At 40.4% G+C, this 17,484-nt stretch overlaps 2 protein-coding genes across 4 annotated transcripts; one reads left to right on the top strand and one right to left on the bottom strand.

Annotated features, from left to right (window-relative positions):
* Positions 1-3,273: 3,273 nt before the first annotated feature.
* gzf1 (GDNF-inducible zinc finger protein 1) lies at positions 3,274-9,024 on the top strand. Of its 2 annotated transcripts, none has more exons than XM_061052453.1 (8): positions 3,274-3,511; positions 4,070-5,067; positions 6,101-6,284; positions 6,419-6,588; positions 6,686-6,780; positions 6,980-7,147; positions 7,273-7,430; positions 7,678-9,024. In XM_061052453.1, exons 2-8 carry the CDS (start codon positions 4,082-4,084, stop codon positions 8,416-8,418), a joined length of 2,502 nt encoding a protein of 833 aa, XP_060908436.1. In that variant the 5' UTR covers positions 3,274-3,511; positions 4,070-4,081; the 3' UTR covers positions 8,419-9,024. The 2 variants fall into 2 exon arrangements, with proteins under 2 accessions (XP_060908436.1, XP_060908435.1); XM_061052452.1 differs by having other exon boundaries at positions 4,067-5,067.
* A 1,299-nt stretch (positions 9,025-10,323) lies between these two features.
* Positions 10,324-17,137, bottom strand: napbb (N-ethylmaleimide-sensitive factor attachment protein, beta b). Of its 2 annotated transcripts, XM_061052449.1 has the most exons (11): positions 16,923-17,137; positions 15,717-15,796; positions 15,461-15,577; positions 14,740-14,786; positions 13,438-13,515; positions 13,270-13,325; positions 12,552-12,636; positions 12,363-12,467; positions 12,204-12,272; positions 12,047-12,097; positions 10,324-11,579 (listed from the first exon to the last, which is right to left on the bottom strand). In XM_061052449.1, the coding sequence occupies exons 1-11, from the start codon at positions 17,021-17,023 to the stop codon at positions 11,478-11,480; spliced, it is 891 nt and encodes a 296-aa protein (XP_060908432.1). In that variant the 5' UTR covers positions 17,024-17,137; the 3' UTR covers positions 10,324-11,477. The 2 variants fall into 2 exon arrangements, with proteins under 2 accessions (XP_060908432.1, XP_060908434.1); XM_061052451.1 differs by lacking the exon at positions 14,740-14,786 and having other exon boundaries at positions 16,923-17,118.
* Between the last annotated feature and the right edge of the window lie 347 nt (positions 17,138-17,484).

The following is a 17,484-nucleotide window of genomic DNA, read 5'->3' as shown; positions in this document are numbered from 1 at the left end:
AATGTTAGCTATGACCAAGCTTAGCAAGAGTGTGCATGATCAGGGCTTACAATGACAATACATCTACCATTGACTCCATCGTGTTTAACTAGTTTAGCTAGCATGTTAGAATGGTAACATTTGCCAATTGGTTCTATTTACCTGGCCACAAGCTAATTTATAAGATTAATTTAATTTTTTTGTTACCTTGTATTTGTTGAAAAGAGGGGTTGGCGCATTACCAGAGGATTCATCCTCTTGCCATATTTTCCCAAGTTGCAAAGCAATTGGTTAATTGTTTTTTTTTATTATTTAGCAAAATGGTGGACCAATGCTTTAACTGAGATAAAGAAAGGCAACAACGCTGCAGGAGCAGCTTAATAATTGTAATCAACAACATGTGTGGTCATGAGCAAGGACATGACCTGCATATACTGTAATTTTTCATGAGTCTTAGAAAAAGAAAATATTACAATTCCACATTTTGGCAAAACATTGGTTTCTTATGATGCTACTCTGAGGTTTTAAACCGTTCCAGTAGTATTTTGGAAAGGCTGAATGTGGTATGGCATGCGGCCAATTAAAAAGGGAAAGAAGCTAGGTTAAAACTGTTAGGAAGGATAGAGACAGGTTTGGACTGATGTGTGTATCCTGGCTAAGCAAACTTGTCCTTGACAGTACAGCACAAACATGTACTAAATTTGACTCCAAACCAATTTCTTCCTTGAATCAATACGGATGGAAATTTTCTTCCATTTACAAAACTCACCAAAACCTGGTCCAAATCTGCATAAAATCAAGAATCTCTGTGTCCCATTGATACCAACAAATGTAATACAAGTCTAAGAGCATGAAACAATAAATTCATGCAACATGTTTTTTGTTAACCAAGTTTTGTGACTAGAGGGGAAGAGAAGTACACCACAGCAAACTAAATTGGACTGGTCTGTGATTGGTCTGGCATCAGCTGTGTGGTAATGTGGGCAAGCACAAAGAGAATGCTGCGGTTATTGTTGGACCACCTCTGTCTGCACTTCCATGTAATGTTCTGGTGTTTACCATCAGTTCATCTGCTAGGATTATGAGTCAGTCCTGTACAGAGGTCCTGCAAGGACACCGACTGACTTGCTTACCCTCGTTGCATCCAGATTTAAGTGTTTGCACGACTCCAGCACACACACTGAGCCCAGACACAACCATCACCACCAAACTCCAGTATGCTGCTGTGTTTTTGTACAGTGTGTTCACTCTGTAGCCTCAAATTAAAACCGGCCTTGGCTTTGAGTTGTGTTTTTTCACTCACACAGCTCACATTTTGTCACGTTGTTTGTGAGCTGTGGAACGTCAGCACAGATATTTTCAGTTTGTGTGGAGGAGTCTACCCATAGCTGAGCAAACAACCAACGGTGGTAAAATGTTGTATTTGCTGAGTCCGTCACCTTTCAGCAAGCATTTGCACCTCTGCTTCTTCACTGACAACCTGATGATACATCTGTGGGAGTTTAATTTGTTACTGGATGGCCTGGTGATGTGTCTGGCTATTATGCATGCCAGGCAACATCTGGACCCTCGACTGCTGTTGCATGACATCCATTTCCTCTCTTCCCAGCTCAATAGTGCACCTTTGAATTTCACAAAATGCCCCGCAGTCATTTAAAAAGTCAGCCTGTAGGACTGCTGAAAGTATATTAAAAATGGCATTATACTGAGATGACTGTTTGACCTTTTGTTATTTCAGTGATGCAGTGAATGTTCATCCCCCTGATTACACATGTCAGCCAGTGATGAAATGTAGAACCTCAAGTTTGTTTCCCTGCCATGTCTTCATTATGACAAAGCATCCTGTGACAACATCACAAACCACAACCCAACTTTATTTTATTTATACCACAGACATTACCCAGAATCCAAACTTTCTACTCATAGCTCATGTCTGTATCCTGCAGAAATGAAATATGATTCAGCTATCTAATCAGCTAACTGATTTTAACATTTAAGTGAAAAAGTTTCTATAAAGAGCCAACATTTATCCATCATACAGAGTCTTTCACAGACAAATCTCCAAATTAAAAAACGGTTTTCCGTGTAGCCGAAGTGAAAAATGTTCTCTTTCCTCTAATCTTAAAATTGTTACTTGTGGCAATATACATATAATTAATTTGAATGACTTGTCTTTTCAATTTGCACATAGCAGATGGTATTCCATTAAATCCTAGGATTAGTTTCTTAAACCACACTTAAAATCTATGCAACTACTTTGATTCACAGGAGCTTACAGTTTCAGATCATTACATTTGCAGATGTTCTGATGGTCTTTTATATGAAGATGAATCATGGAGGCGCACTTGTGTGAAAAGTGTAATCCATAAAATATGGTATGGCAGAGAAGTAATGTAATAAAAGCCAGACGGACATAGTGTTCCAGGTCAGCGCTGTAGTCTGCCCAGAGAGCAGCATGAGTCACCGGAACAGAGCAGATTGCTAGCTTGCAAAATTCATTAAGACAAATGTAAGGTATATGGATTTCCTCTGGAAGGAAAAAGGGTTTGGCAGCTGCAGAACAGCACCCCAGTGAATCCTCAAGTAGCTTTCCATGCACCTTGGGAATGACAGCATGCTTTTTGCTGCTGTATAACAAAATTGTGCAGGTCTTGAAGCAAATGAATCAGCTTAAATCATAGCTTGTATTATTTTTGCAACCAATTCAACTAGTGTCTTTACTACTCAGCCACAAGTCTACTCAATACATTTTTAAGCAGCTAAAATAAAACGAATGGAGTCTGACCTATCAAAATATCTGAACGTATTCTATGTAGAACTGGATCATGCTGGGGGGGGGGGGGGGGGGGGGGGTTCAGTTGCTACAGATTTCGGAAAAACTGCTTTAAATCCGGCACTGTAAGTATCCTGTTATGACATCCTATGAGGTGGCGCCACCGTGTGGACATGATGCAGGAATGCACTTTAACATTTAGTTCAGTTTTGCGACATATTATATCACATTAAAATAATTTAATATAATGGTTGCTTTTTAACTAAACACTTAATTTTACAACGTAGGCCTACAGTATTTGACACAGTGGTTTTACTTCATTAGAAAAGTCCATGATGTTAAGCCTATACGAGCGAAACATTAGGCTTTTAAAAGACTGCTGATTAAAATCAAAATACAGTGAAAAAGCAAAAAATAAAATCTTATCTTTTCAGGTATTACTGTAAAATATTAACCTGGGGGGGGAAGGGGCGGGGCCGGCATCGTTTGGGCAAAATACCCGGATGGGTTGCTCTCATGAATTGTCAGCTGCGCTTATTTTTCGTTGTGTTCCTGTAAACCTGCTAAAGTGATCCAGGATCAGTAGATGTAGCCGGTCGCTATGGTTTTCAACCCCAACATTAAAACGAAGAACGGATCCAGAATCAGCCAGCTAGGCACCGGATGTGGGAGAAGCCGTTTTCGGGAGCGATTTCTACAGGAAATACCTTTTCGATGTGAAGAGCATTTGTGAAGGGCTGCCATTTTACCGAGCTTACGGTAAGAAAACTTACTTCATGTTGTCTTGTAGTTCAGCGGCTGCAGGACGTTCACTCATACACTGTGTTCACGGCGTTATGGTCTGAACGTGTTGCTGTGTTTCTAACTAACTTGCTTTGTGTTGGTAGCTAAAGTCAGGTAGACTAGCCTATTTACCATCGCGTCTGTAATGCTACTGTTAGCTGTAGCTGTTCTCTGCAGGGGACATTATCAAGAGAAAAGATTACCATAAAGTAAGTCTAATGAGATCTTTTAGACACCAAATTTGTAAGAGTGATTTAGTATTTATTGTCGACTTCTAAAAGCAGTAAGATAAATATATTCCGCCTATTTTTACAATCTGGAAGATATTGCATTTAGCTGACATTCATCGTCCAGATATATATATATATATATATATATATATGTATATATAAAAAGTACCCCCCAGCTAAAAACTTGTGCTTATCAATTTTATGTTACTGTTGTCATACCTCTGAGAAAGCACGTTTTTTTTCTCCCACAAACTCAACAAAATCAGCATTTCAATCCTCCTTTCCAACCACTTTGTCTCAGCAGAATCAGTGAACCATGGGGGTCAAACTAATGCAGCTGACCTCGAAGTCCCACCATGAAAACATTCTGTCCTCTCTGCACCAGCTCATGCTGCAGGGGCACCTGAGTGACGTCACAGTGCAGGTGGACTACCAGGGAGACACGGCGGAGTTCCAGGCACACAAGGTGATGCTTGCAGCTTCCAGTGGCTACTTCAAGAAGATCCTTCTCTCTCAGGATGATACCAGAGACAAATTACTTCTGTCAAACATGCATTCCAAACATTTCTCCAACTTTCTGGAGTTTGTGTACACTGGAGGAGTTAAGGTTGCCCGAGACAAGATTGTGGATGTTCAAGAAGCTGCACAATTTTTAGACTGTGATGACCTGTTGGAGGTTTGTGCTGAGGCCATTAATGCTAAAGCAATGAACAAACCTGCAAAGAAAAAATGTAAGGTTGTTGATAAAGATGACATTTATGATGCGGCAACAGAAAATACAACCAAAACGAAGAACCTGCCTAAAAGCTTGACTCTAAAGAGAAAGCTCCCTGCACGAAGTTCTGAGAAAGAAGTTGTTTCGAAAAAGCTAAAGACAAAGAAAACAGCAAAGGATAACACAACACAAGCAAAACGGCTTAAAGTGAGGTTGGCTGGACGCAGAGTCCTTCAGAGGAGTTTAACTGCTAAAAGAGAGCGTTCCAACAACAAACAGCTTAGCAAAGAAGGCACAGAGGAGGATGTAGACTGGACTAACGCCGAGGCTCCGCCAGAGACTCATCCAGAGAAAGGAGATGAAGAGGCATGGATGGGAATGCCAGCTGTTGACGACGATGACTGGGAATGTGAGGAGGATGAGCAGTTTAGTGAACCTGAAGACGACATGTTAAATACGGGAGATGAAGAGGAGAAGGAGGTGGGGAAGCTTAAGAAGCCATTCAAAAGAACATCCAAGGCCCAGTTCCAGTGTGACAAATGTCAGCGGACTTTCCACTACGAAAGAAGCTACTTAAAGCACATCAGGTAGGACAGAATATTGCTGCTGGGCTATTTTTATTGATAAATACACTATTTCCCTTGAGTATAAAAAACAAAATCCAGCAATTCAGAGTATGACAAAGCAACCAGTATTTCATAAGGCTACATTCAATAAGGCAAAAGGTACTGCAATGCACTCGCCGTTCAGTGGCCCTGGCCTTTGGTCTGACCATAGAGCTCCATGAGCTGCCATTCTTCTAACAGATGTGCTTTAAGACAAGAACGAACGCTTTAATCATTTTACCAACAATTAAACTGAATATGTAAAATGTCTTGAGTCACTACTAATACCACGACCGCTGTGAACACCAGCTGATCATGTACATCACATTTATTTTAAGGTTTATTTTTAGGATTTTTATGCCTTTTATTTGAGACAGTGGATAGAGTCAGAAATTGAGGAGAGAGAGAGAGGGAGTGGGGTGGGCGCTGCAGAAAAAGAGCCACAGGTCGGATTTGAACCCAGGTCGCTCACTTAGAGGATTATGGCTTCCGTACATGGGGCACGTGTACTAACACTAAAACATTACCTTTTTTTTTTGTACATGTGTGTAACACTACAGTACGTCATACAAAGGCTTGAACAGTTTTGAACATGTAACAACTACTCTGGCTGTTGTGTGCCTGCTGTCATGAATCATTCAATTTGAAAAATCACACAAAGAAATCAAGATGAAGTCAAAATGGTTTTCCTAACTCTTAACCACTCCCCCCTTCTTACAGTGATTGTTGGCAGTGTCGCAACACAACCTGCCTCTGAATAGTTATGTTAGACACCAACTTCTAAAATATACAAAACATTTGTTGATCAATTGAGCAGTAGGTTCTGACATTTGTGGTTGTGTGGTAATAACTATAGTGAATGTGAGCGTATGTTAACCTGTCCTCTTAGCAGCAATGACACTGAGCTGTCACACTTCTACAATGTAAACTGGACTACATCTTTACTGCTGGTTAAGCTGTTTCTATATCAGATGACCATAAACTGTCTGTAACCTGTGTCTGATCTCTTGTCCAGCACTTATCATGGAGTTCAAGCTGATGTCATCTATCGATGTGAGACCTGTCAGCAGACCTTTGCTAACCGCAGCAACCTGAAGATCCACGAGAAGCACGTTCACAGTACTGAGAGGCTCTTCGCTTGTGAATCCTGCTCAAAGACTTTTAAACGTAAGAAGGATGTTGTCCGCCATCAACGCCAGGTGAGAATAATCCACACATGCTAACTAAATGTTAACGCCACATGCTTTATAATGTCTATGAAAATAAAACCTACTGAGAAATATATTGACAAGCCTAATAAAAACAAATGTCTTACCCACCTGCTGCTTCTCAGGTACATGAACGCAACAACTCTCGACATGTCTGCCCCGACTGTGGGAAGGCGCTCAGCTCAAAAACAGCCCTGCTGTTGCACGAGAGGACACACACAGGAGCAAAGCCTTTTCAGTGCACTGACTGTGGGGCCAGGTTTACCCAGAACTCTGCCCTTAAGATGCACCGCAGGTATAAAAGCACTCTCATGATGGGTGGCCCAATCATTCTCAGTCATCTTACTCATACTGCGACTTTAACCATATTAAAACCTGGGCTTAATTTTCAGGACTCATACAGGGGAAAAGCCATTTGCATGCGACGAGTGTGATTCAAGGTTCACTCAGAAGCACATGTTGGCCTATCATAAGAGATCACACACAGGTAAAAAGTGATGCAGAGTTTTGGATTTTCATTTTTAGTTAAGAGATTTTAACATCAATGTATGCTGTGTTTAATGTTTTTCTTTTCAATTGACCTTGAAACATGCAACCATTAAAAAAAAACATGTCTGGTAAATACAAACAATAACCAGACAATCAGTGAAAAAGGTTTGTTCTTTTTCTTTTCCTTCTGATGTTAGGAGAGAAACCATTCATGTGTGAGGCCTGTGGGAAGAGCTTCGCATCCAAAGAATACCTGAGACACCATTCAAACATCCACACGGGGTCCAAACCTTACAAGTGTGAGAAGTGCGGACGAGGCTTCGCTCAGAGGAATTCTCTCCACCAGCATTTAAAAATACACACAGGTAACGTTAGAAATCACCGAAATAGTTCAATCCACTTTTAAAGAGGAGACAATACTGTTGGTTGTTCTTTACAGCTTTATAAAGTCTGTTTAAAATATGACTTGTATGTGTCTGCTGTCTGTCAGGTGAGCGCCCATACAGCTGTAAAGAATGTGATAAGCAGTTCACCCAGCTGAACGCCCTGCAGAGGCATCAACGTATTCACACAGGAGAGAAGCCCTACATGTGTGGTCTTTGTAAACGCACCTTTACAGACAAGTCTACCCTACGCAGGCACACTATGGTGAGCATTACTTTGTGAAGCTATCAGAAAGTGTATTTTTTAACTGCATGGATATGGTGTTGTTGATTTAAATGTGTGTTCTGTTTGGACCATAATAACTCCTAAAAGGAAAACATATTTTCGGGCACAAGGCTCTATACAAGGATTCACGATTTAAGTTCCTCATCTGATATTTTGTCATTACGTACAGTAGTAGTTTGATCCTTCAGGCGGCTGTGAAAATAAACTGAGCTCTTCTATCCCTCAGATTCATGACGCAGATGCTCCCTGGAAAAACTACCTTGTGGTGCTGGAGGGAAATGTGGAGGAAAAGAAACCCAAAACACCCACGAAGGAAAAGATAGACAGATCAGGCTCAGGGGAGAAGAAGGGCAATGGTCGAAAAAACGATGGTACTGCTACTTCTGATGTGGCTGATAGAATTGCTGCGGGTCCTGTTAAAACCGACGCTGACTCCATTCTGGTGCAGACTGAGCCTGTCACTCTTCCTTCAGACTGGAGCACTCGTGGGGCCATCGCTCTGGTCAGCCATGGTGCCCTTGGTGGGATCACTGTCATCCACACTGAGATGCCACCTGGGACCCAGATCCAGCCCATCATGTCCACGGACAGCACAGGAGCCAGCGTTATAACCTTAGATGGAACAGCCATCCCTGTGCCCTTCTCCATACCCGTGTCCATGTCTCACTCTATCCCCCTGTGCTCTGAAGCGTCCTCCACCTCTATGTCAGTGCCGTCGCTCATGGTTCCTGTTTCTCACAGCAAAGAGATCCACACTGTTTCCACCTCATCTGTCCTTGAAGCTGCCGCCTCACAAACCATTTTAGCTCCAGATTCAGAGACTAAAGCCTCTACCTCAGAGGCAGAACAACTGCCTCCTGATATTCAGACAGTGGTTATTACTGGAAAAGAACAAACAGCAGCTTCCCCTGAAAATGGACAGCAAAGGACAGAAGATGAGCTGACAGCTCAACTTGAAGGGTCCTGAAGACTCAGGATGCTGTGTAGAGAACACATGAATTTAAATGATTTATTCCGGATGTAGAACATTTAAAGGTTTTATATGTGATTTTTTGATCCATGTCGCCCTTGAGCACCAGCATGAAACCAAAACAACTCGCGGTGCATTGTGGGTTAGCATGCTAATGCTAGCGATCTTTATTATGCTCGTATCTTCACACTGCATGTAAATTTACCCGAAATAAGCGTGATCTAGAAACACAGTTAAGCAGTGAGTACAGTATGTTATTCTTCTTTTCTCTAGTCTCTCAATTAAACAACTTTTAATCACGAGGGGAGGAGTCAGGCCGGCCGGGCCGGCTATGTCAACAAACAGAAAAAAAACTCTGAAAGCATCACAGACAGTGGGACTCGGGTGTTACACCCATTGTAGACAGTCATTACTCACAGTTATTTTCAGAGGATATTTCTATTATATTGAAATGTGAAAAATTGCATATAAAGCCTTTAAAATCCAATTCATATATCATGAGCATCAGTCCAGTATTTTAAGAACAGACTTGAATGTGATTTTCACTGTTTGTGTCACTCATTTGGAATGTCAAGTATTCATTAAAATGACAAATCACCTTGAGTTCATGCATATTCTCTATAGATATAACTAGGGCATGACTAAGTTATATAATAATAATAAGGGGCACACATTATTTAAAATACAAGAGATAAGCTCATTGCATACATCAAATACACCAAACATCTCATCAGGTTCAGCATATCTTACCACTCATATTAAGACATGTTATCCCTATTACATCATGCGTAGCAGGAGTTGCATTAAGGTGTTCAGTCTGATGTTTTGGGAAAGTTCTAAGCCGTCCTTGGCAGCTGCAGCTGCATGCACCCCTGTGTATCCTCAAGTAGCTTTCTTTGCACCTTTGAATTACCTTTTGCTTCTCTGCTCATGATTTATGGTAGTCTAAATGTAAATGGAGTAGATTTAATCCTTCAAAGTTTTGCCACTTTTCTCTCTTTGGAACCATTTCCATAGAAACACAGCTGTTATTTGAGCTGTTTATGCACAGGAGGTACTTGTGTATTTCTCTGATCTAAAAGGCTGCCACCAATTACAAAACTTTCTTTTCCTGAAGGCTTAGAAAAAAAAACCTCTGAAGTTTTGAATGTTATACTCATTTAATTTTTGGTTCATGGGACACCACCAACTGTTGTCACTTATCACATTAGTCTGCTTATATAGAACAAGCCTCCTGAGCCCCCTGCAGTAACAGATGACTGACGTCACTCAGGCTTCATCCATTAATATTTACAAATATGGTATAGAAGCATGTAGGCATTAAAAAAAGAAAATGACACTAATATAATGGAGACATGTGAAAAGTAGCTTTCTAACACTGCTACAGACAAATAGATTTTATAATAAATGTACCATCCAAATCCAACACACAGCAGCAGCTCTACAGCAGCCACTGAAGAGGATTGTAAGAAATCAGAACAGGAAAACATGAATCCATGAATTCAAACTTAAGCAACAAATAATGTATTTTATAATTGAATCGTTTGGTCCAATAACTTTGTCATTTAAACGGAGGGACAACACGTTAAGGATTTTTTTTAAGTGGACTGAAATATTCCATGTAATTTGAAAAGTTAAATTAGTGCTCTTATGTTGGACAGACAAAATCACAATGCCCCATATTTCACTCGTTAAAAGTTTGAATTGTGGGATTAATTATTTCTATAGACATTGTAATATCAGTAGAAATCATCAGGTGTACAAACATAAATGTCCTTTCTAAAATCTGACTTCAGTTGTGTGACATGCTTGTGTGGAAATGTTTGATTACGTCTCCAGAGAATGATAAAAAGGACGAAAGGTCCTGTTTGATAGATAAGTTCAAGGGCAGGACAGCAAAGATGGGATATAATATCTTTATTATCGTCCCTTTGCACAAGCATACACATCATATCCAAGGTCCATAGTCATTCCACCTGGAAGAAGCTGGATACGCAGGGCGACTGACCCTTTAGTAAAAACTTTGGTCTGGCTTACACTAGTGAATGTACCACAACACTAAACTATACACAATGACATGCTTAGCGACTGTCCCACATGGAGGGTGCACTGCGGTAAAACCTCCATCATTAGTTCACGACACAACACGGCAAGAGATGAGTGACTAATGATGCACATTAAACCCCCCACAGATTAAATTCCCTGGATAGAAGGAGGAAGGGTTTCCACATCAGTGCTTTCGATTCCAAAATACATTTTTCACAGGCAAACTATAAATCACAGCTTACAGAGTCAAACATTCAACGTAAAATAACGCACATAATTCATAATGATAAATGAATCATCAAAGAAGTGATGGAAATGGAATGGCTGTGATTGGATACAAATGTTTAACAGTCTACACTTGGTGCATATCATCGCCCTTCTTCTAGAAGAGTCTCTCCTCATGGCTTGATAACAGAATCACTTTTGTAGCTCTGATGACCTAAGTTTGAAGTACAATCCTGATATACTTATGATTCCCTTTCTTCTAATCTGACACAAAAAAATAAAATCCACTGATACTGGTAATCTTATGTACAACAAACTGAAACATCTTAATGTGTTTAAATATTCATAAACTAGGTTTAAAAAACAAAGCAAGCTGCGTTTGCCTAAGAAACAATAATGATACAAAACATGCAGTGCTTGTCGTTAATACTAACATCAGTGTCAATACGAGATACCACTCTGAGCTCTGACGGGACGAGTCAGCAGAGGAGGTATGCAGCAATCCTCTAGACAAGAGGTGAGGGCGAGAGGATTTACATTCTGACTAGACTCAGATCTGCATGTAAGGAAGCAAAGATAGTACTCTTGACAGTGAAGCAGTGAGCAGTGAAAAATCAAGAAATAACCAGCCGGGACGCTCTCCGGGCGCTATACACAGTGCAGTGAGTGAAAGAGTGTGTGTGTGTGTGTGTGTTTTTGTGTGCGCGTGTGTTGTTGTGTGTGAGTGTGAAAGCATGCGTGATGGATTTGTCCCTCCGTGCTGCGATTTTACCCCCCGGTTTCTTTCATTTCAGATCCCCTTCATCACCCGCGATGGTCTTTTTGATACGCAGCAGGAGAGTTGTGTGCCACTGGTCCAGACGTGAGATCGAGTCAAATTCTTTTACCTGCAGGCGGCAGAGGGACACAGAGATAGGTTTTTAGAAAAAGTATGGATTACAGTTTGAAGGTGTGGTTTGTTAGTTGGGTTTTCTTACACATAACTTTTTATTTCTGTATAATTTATACCACTAGCGTTGCATAGAATATATTAATATATACACACATTGAATATATGATGCAATTATCTGAAAGAAAATGTAGAAGTGTGTAAAACGGGCGGACTACACCCTTCCTAACTCTACGATTACATTGACATTTTTTTGGGGTGTTTATTTCTAAATTATTACTACATCAGTCTGCTCTAGTACCCAGTAAACACACGGTCCTTTGAGATTGTAAAGATACCTCGGATCAGGCCTTGATCTTTCTTTAACACACAAGGGATCCACCATAATTACAAGAGCTGGCGCAGAGACCCCTCTGCTCACCAAGAGCCTTGTTTTAAAACTTTCTCACAGAATTCAAAACGTACCGCCTCTGTGAAACCCTCGCTGTTCTGTTCCTCATGAGCGTCAAGAAGTTTCTGGTAAAGACAAAAAAGAAGATGTAGGTTACTCATGGAAACAAAACAGATGAAGAGTGAAGAAAGTAAGCCATCCGATTCCTCACAGCTCCTAGTGATGAGTTACCTTCAACAGTTTGCATTCTCGAGAGTCTGAGAAAGCCGGGAACATCTCCTCGTACTTTTCAACAGCAATCTGTGAAGACACAGCGTGTTAATATTCTACCCCAACACCCCCCCCCCATTCCCCGAACTCTAACACTGAACCACAAAGGTATAAACTCACCTTAGCGTTGAGTTCGTCGACGATGAAATGACAGAGGGAGGCTTTGAAGAAATATTCTTTGGCGCTGTATTTCAGCAATGGGTTGTCCATTGTGTTAGCTCCGACCTAGAAACACCCAAGTCATGAATGACCATCATTTCAGCATCCTGATGTAATACTGATTAAGAAGCAGCAAGAGGCAAAACGCACCTGTTCATAGATCTCAATAGCCTTCTGGTACTGTTCCAACTGAGCACAGTAAGCCCCCACCTTCAGCAGACACTTGTTGGCAGAACTATGAAAATAGTACAACACAGAAGGTACACAGCACATTTTAAAGGCAGAATGTTTGACATCTTACACATAAATACAACAGAAATCAAGTTTATCCTCTGTCAATGTCTCTCTGACTCATGACTGTCTACAATGAGTGAGAAGTGCGAGTCCTGCCAGCTGTATTGTTGTCGGGCTGTGTTTACATCATGTTTACATGGACGGGACGGCCTTGTGTATAAACCTGTTTTACTCAAGGACTATAGAAAAGAAGAATAACATAGTCTACTCACTGCTTATTTGGATGTAACATGACCGAAGTGTGCTAACTTTGGCCGGCTAACACAGGAATGCAGACCACAAGCAATTGCAGCTCGAGCCAAGGACAATTTTGTCCCCCGCTTGCTCTTAATGGTGCTTCAATGATGGTGCGTTCTCATTGATAACTCCTTCATGCAAACACGAGGTGAGAGGGCTTGGAGGTGTACCGCAGGAGGAGAACTTTTCTTCCACATATGCATGCATGTGCATATCTATTGCATAGATTCTTACTGAAGTCATGTTACTTAAATCATTTAGTTTGATCCAATTCAAGATCTGCAAAAGGAGTGATTAAATACACTATTTTATCCAAGTCAAAGAAATCGAACAGTACCTGTTGGATTCTTCTCCTTTGTAGTAGTCTGCAGCTTGTTCATAATGTGCAATCGCCTTTACGAAAGAAAAACAACAAATGGAGTAAAGACTGAGCTGATACTGTTGTAGAATAAATAATACTTAGTGATATTATAATATAATGTTAGCTCTTGTCATGCAATGTTACCTTTTCAATATCCACTAATTCAGACTCGTAGATTTCTGCGATACTGATGTGGTGTTTGGCTGCGATGGTGAATCTTCCCTGGAAGAGGAAGAGGGGGAGGAAGAGAAATCATTACTAACCGGATCATTCCACAGATGCCTATCAAGTCTAAGAGAGCTTTGTGTTACTACACAGTGTAGAGAGGTAAGGTTAAGCAGTAGCCTGTGGCTGCAAGTCAACAAGGTTTGAGCTTCTTAAAGTAATCCTTTGCTAAACAGAACAATAGCCAATTAGATCAAGGCACCAGTGGCAAATAAACACACTAGCTTTTTAAGAATATGCTGAGGTGGCAAAGAAAAAACTATTCTAGGTGAAGAAGAAAGGCAGGGAGAGTCAGTTACATAAATGAGGTTTAATGTAAATAAAAGGAAGTGTAAATGTAACCTTTCAACGTTAAAATTGTAATGTGTCCTGGTCGCCTGCTTTCAGCACTATGTAACTTCGGCAGCGGGTCGCAGTTCTCTCATCTCTGTTCTGTTTTATACAATGGCTGAGACTAAGAGACGGAAGAGGACGGTGACAGGTGATGCTAAGAGGGGACAAAGAGAGAGGGACCAATCGGAAGCCAAACCAGAGTAAATATTGGACCTTATCAGTCGACGTGGTTCTTTGGCTTCACACGTCTTTACTGGTGTTGTGTCGAGATGTGCTGCCTTGTCAAAAAGAATACCATGTTGCAAAACAACAGCAGAGACTATCCGTATCCCCTATTAATAATGCTACCAGAACAAAATGGCTTTATATTAATTCACTACTCACTCAATATGCATCATCAGAGTATAAGGAGCATGATTTGGTACTCTATTAAGTCAGGGGAGGCGTATCTCGATGGACAATTATCCCATATCAAATACTGCTCCCAGTACAGAATCACTTTAACACACCACTACTCGCTGCATAAGCACGGTAAGGAAACAGGAAACATGTTTAGATTCTCTATAATAAAACCTTTAGAGAAAGCATATCTCAACAGACAAAAAGCCCTTCTTCTCCACCCCCTCCTGTCAACAAAGGGACATTGTCTCTGGGAGAGGGGGCGTAACAGCACCATGTGTGTTTTACGCAAAAGCACACCAAACCAAATTGTCGTATTAAGGTTTTCACACATATATGATGTGGGATACAGAACTCATTATGTGAGCCAAAGAAAATTGGATGGATGGATTATAAAAATGTAGAATGAAATAAAAACATAAAATAAATGGTGTAACTTATTTTGCTGTTATGGTTCAGAACATATAAGGACTCCTCCGTGCATCTTACCATGTCTGTGTATATATCGACGGCAGCATTAAAACACTTGATAGCCTCTTTTGACAGCATAAAGAAAAGAGGAGGGGACAGTTAGACAGTGGGTTAATGTTGTTAAAAACTAACAGACCCATAAACAGCACAGCATCCTGTGTTAGTCTACGTTCTGTGTTATTTACAGACACTAACACAGTTACAGCTCGAGCTCCTTGTAGAGTACAAAGATCTAACTAATCTATCGATTAGTAGATGTGATGCAGTTCAAGGACAATAACTCTGTCACATTATGATCCATCTACTGTTTACATGATGTAGTTTTAACAATAAAGTAAAGGCTGTGGAAAACTGAGTCACAATGTGTGGCTCACAGCTAGACACTCAATGTGCTCTGTTCTCTTTCATTAATGGGAGGATACAGCCTCAAGACACAAATATTTAGTCAAACAGAGAAATACTCCCATTTACTGTTATTTATATAGGAGATAGGCTTAATTACTGTCACAGAAACATGGCCCACTCTCTTTACTGCCCTGCAAGATGTGGAAATCCCCGATCAATTGTACTACAAACGGTAATCAAAAAAACACTTCATGTATGTCCTTTAGTCAGGAATGTGTTAAGTTAGAAAAATAAATGCAAGAGTTGATGCTTCATTACTTAAACAGTACAACTATTTGGATACAAAATAAATATAATCAAGGCACTACAATGAAAGACATGGAAGCAGTCTCACCATTAGGGTTGGACTTCTTGTAAGCGTTTCCAGCATCGATGAAACTGGTGGCTGAATCGTGTTTGTTCTGCAGCTGCATATGGATACGTGCCGCCTTGCAAAAAGCTCCTCCAGCAGCTGTAGACAAAGGAAAGGAGAAAATGACACAAACTTTAGAAGCGATGTGCATTGCAATAACATAGCCACAGAAATCAGAATAATATTCCATTGACTCTTTTAAGGTAAGATAACGTTAGTAGAAAGAAGCTTAGCGCACCGCTCCAGTTCTTGGCCATCTTGAACATGTTGGCTGCTCTGCAGTACATCTCACATGCTTCCTCCACTTTGTGAGGTCCTCTAAACGAGGAAAGAAACAAAAAGAAAACAGATAAGTACATGTTTTTTAAATCAAACAGGCTCCATGGCATACAAAGGTTAAACTGCAGAAACCATTTGTGTAACTTATAAATGATGCCTACATGGCACCATAGGGTGATAAACTGTAAAACCTGCCAAGTTGTTGCATTGCTCAATAAGATGCAGAGCCCAGATTGGCAGACTGGCTTATGTAAATCCCTCATCACAAGCACTATAGATCTCCCTTCCTCAGTGACAAGAAGTGGACCCCTGGGAGCTCCCTGTAGTTGTAATAATATTCTGGCCATTCAATCATAGCAGAGGATTACTTCACAGAATTACCAGTGTAAAGCCTGCCAGGGGTTATCACGCTCAAGTACTGCCTAACATCTGGGGGTCACAAAGGACAGAACTTTGGAAAAGACACTGAGTCACAGCAGGCTACTTGTATTTTGGGTCTACATTGATCTCATCTCATGCATTTATTACATTCAAATAACATGTCAATTTACTCCCCAAGGTCAGCTGTATCATTTAAATCAGTGTTGATGCTTTTATAATAATAACAGTTTGGGAAAAGAGAATCACATTGTCAATGCAGACATAAGGAATAAAGGGGATCAATAAGGAATAAAGGGGGATACTTGCCTACTTTCTGTTTACGTAGTGTATGTGTATGGTGTCATTGTTATGACTATGAGGTAAATTGTGTTTGCATTTCATAACATGTAATCAAAGCACAGATTTAATTGATGTACCAACTGGAACTTTTACACAATAAAAGGTTTACACAATAAAAACATTATGTTAACAAGTGTTGTTTTTGACAATGCAGGGACTAAATTAGTCTCTTAAAAAGCTAGTTAACTGTCTACTGCGTAGTCTGCGGTGGAAAATTGTAATTTACTGATTTGTTTATGAAAGTAATAGCTTATTTAGCAAACAAACATCGAAAGCTGGATGTTGTCTCATATTGCTGTAATACTAAGCTACATTTCTACAATGTAAAACTTGTATACATATAACTTATGAACGTATGTCTTAAGAGAAATAGGCTGCGTGCCAACTTTGCTGCTGACAGTTCACGCTTGCTAGCTGTTTGTTCTTTGGTGCAGTGCTGCCTTACCCTCCAAACATCCCTCCCAAAAAGGAGCCAGAGGACTTGACTTTTTTGTCAGCATCGGCCATTAGCTGAATCGCCTCCTTCTCTTTGCCGGAGTTGTCCATTTGTATCGCTTTATATCGTACCAGCGTATAGAGAAGCAGAAAATACCCGCAGAGGATCCCGCTGTGTACAGTGAGGATTACAGTCGACGGGTTTATTTGACGTGGGCGTGTACTTGCTAGTGCCTTAGGCTAGCACCGTTGCATCTCGGGAAATTGCGTCCATGACGCGACAAACGCTTTAATCGTTAAAGGAAAAGAAACTACAATTCCCAGCAAAGCATAGATCTATTTTTATATACCGTGTGACGTAAAATGTGATGGCAAATTTGCGGAAAAAAAACATTGGCTTTCTTTTAACAGCTGTCATTATGATTTACAGTGTCGTATTTAGCTTAATTTTTACTTTTTCGAAAAGATTGAATGGAAGAATATTGTTTATAAAATCCTGATTAAGAACATAGTCGGTGAACTTTGCTTTATCGTACAGTAGAGGGCGCTTACACATTATAACACGATTGACT

Source organism: Labrus mixtus, chromosome 12 (genome assembly GCF_963584025.1).
Source record: "Labrus mixtus chromosome 12, fLabMix1.1, whole genome shotgun sequence".
Classification (NCBI taxonomy): Eukaryota; Metazoa; Chordata; class Actinopteri; order Labriformes; family Labridae; genus Labrus; species Labrus mixtus.
This window is presented reverse-complemented; position numbering and strand designations above follow the sequence as displayed.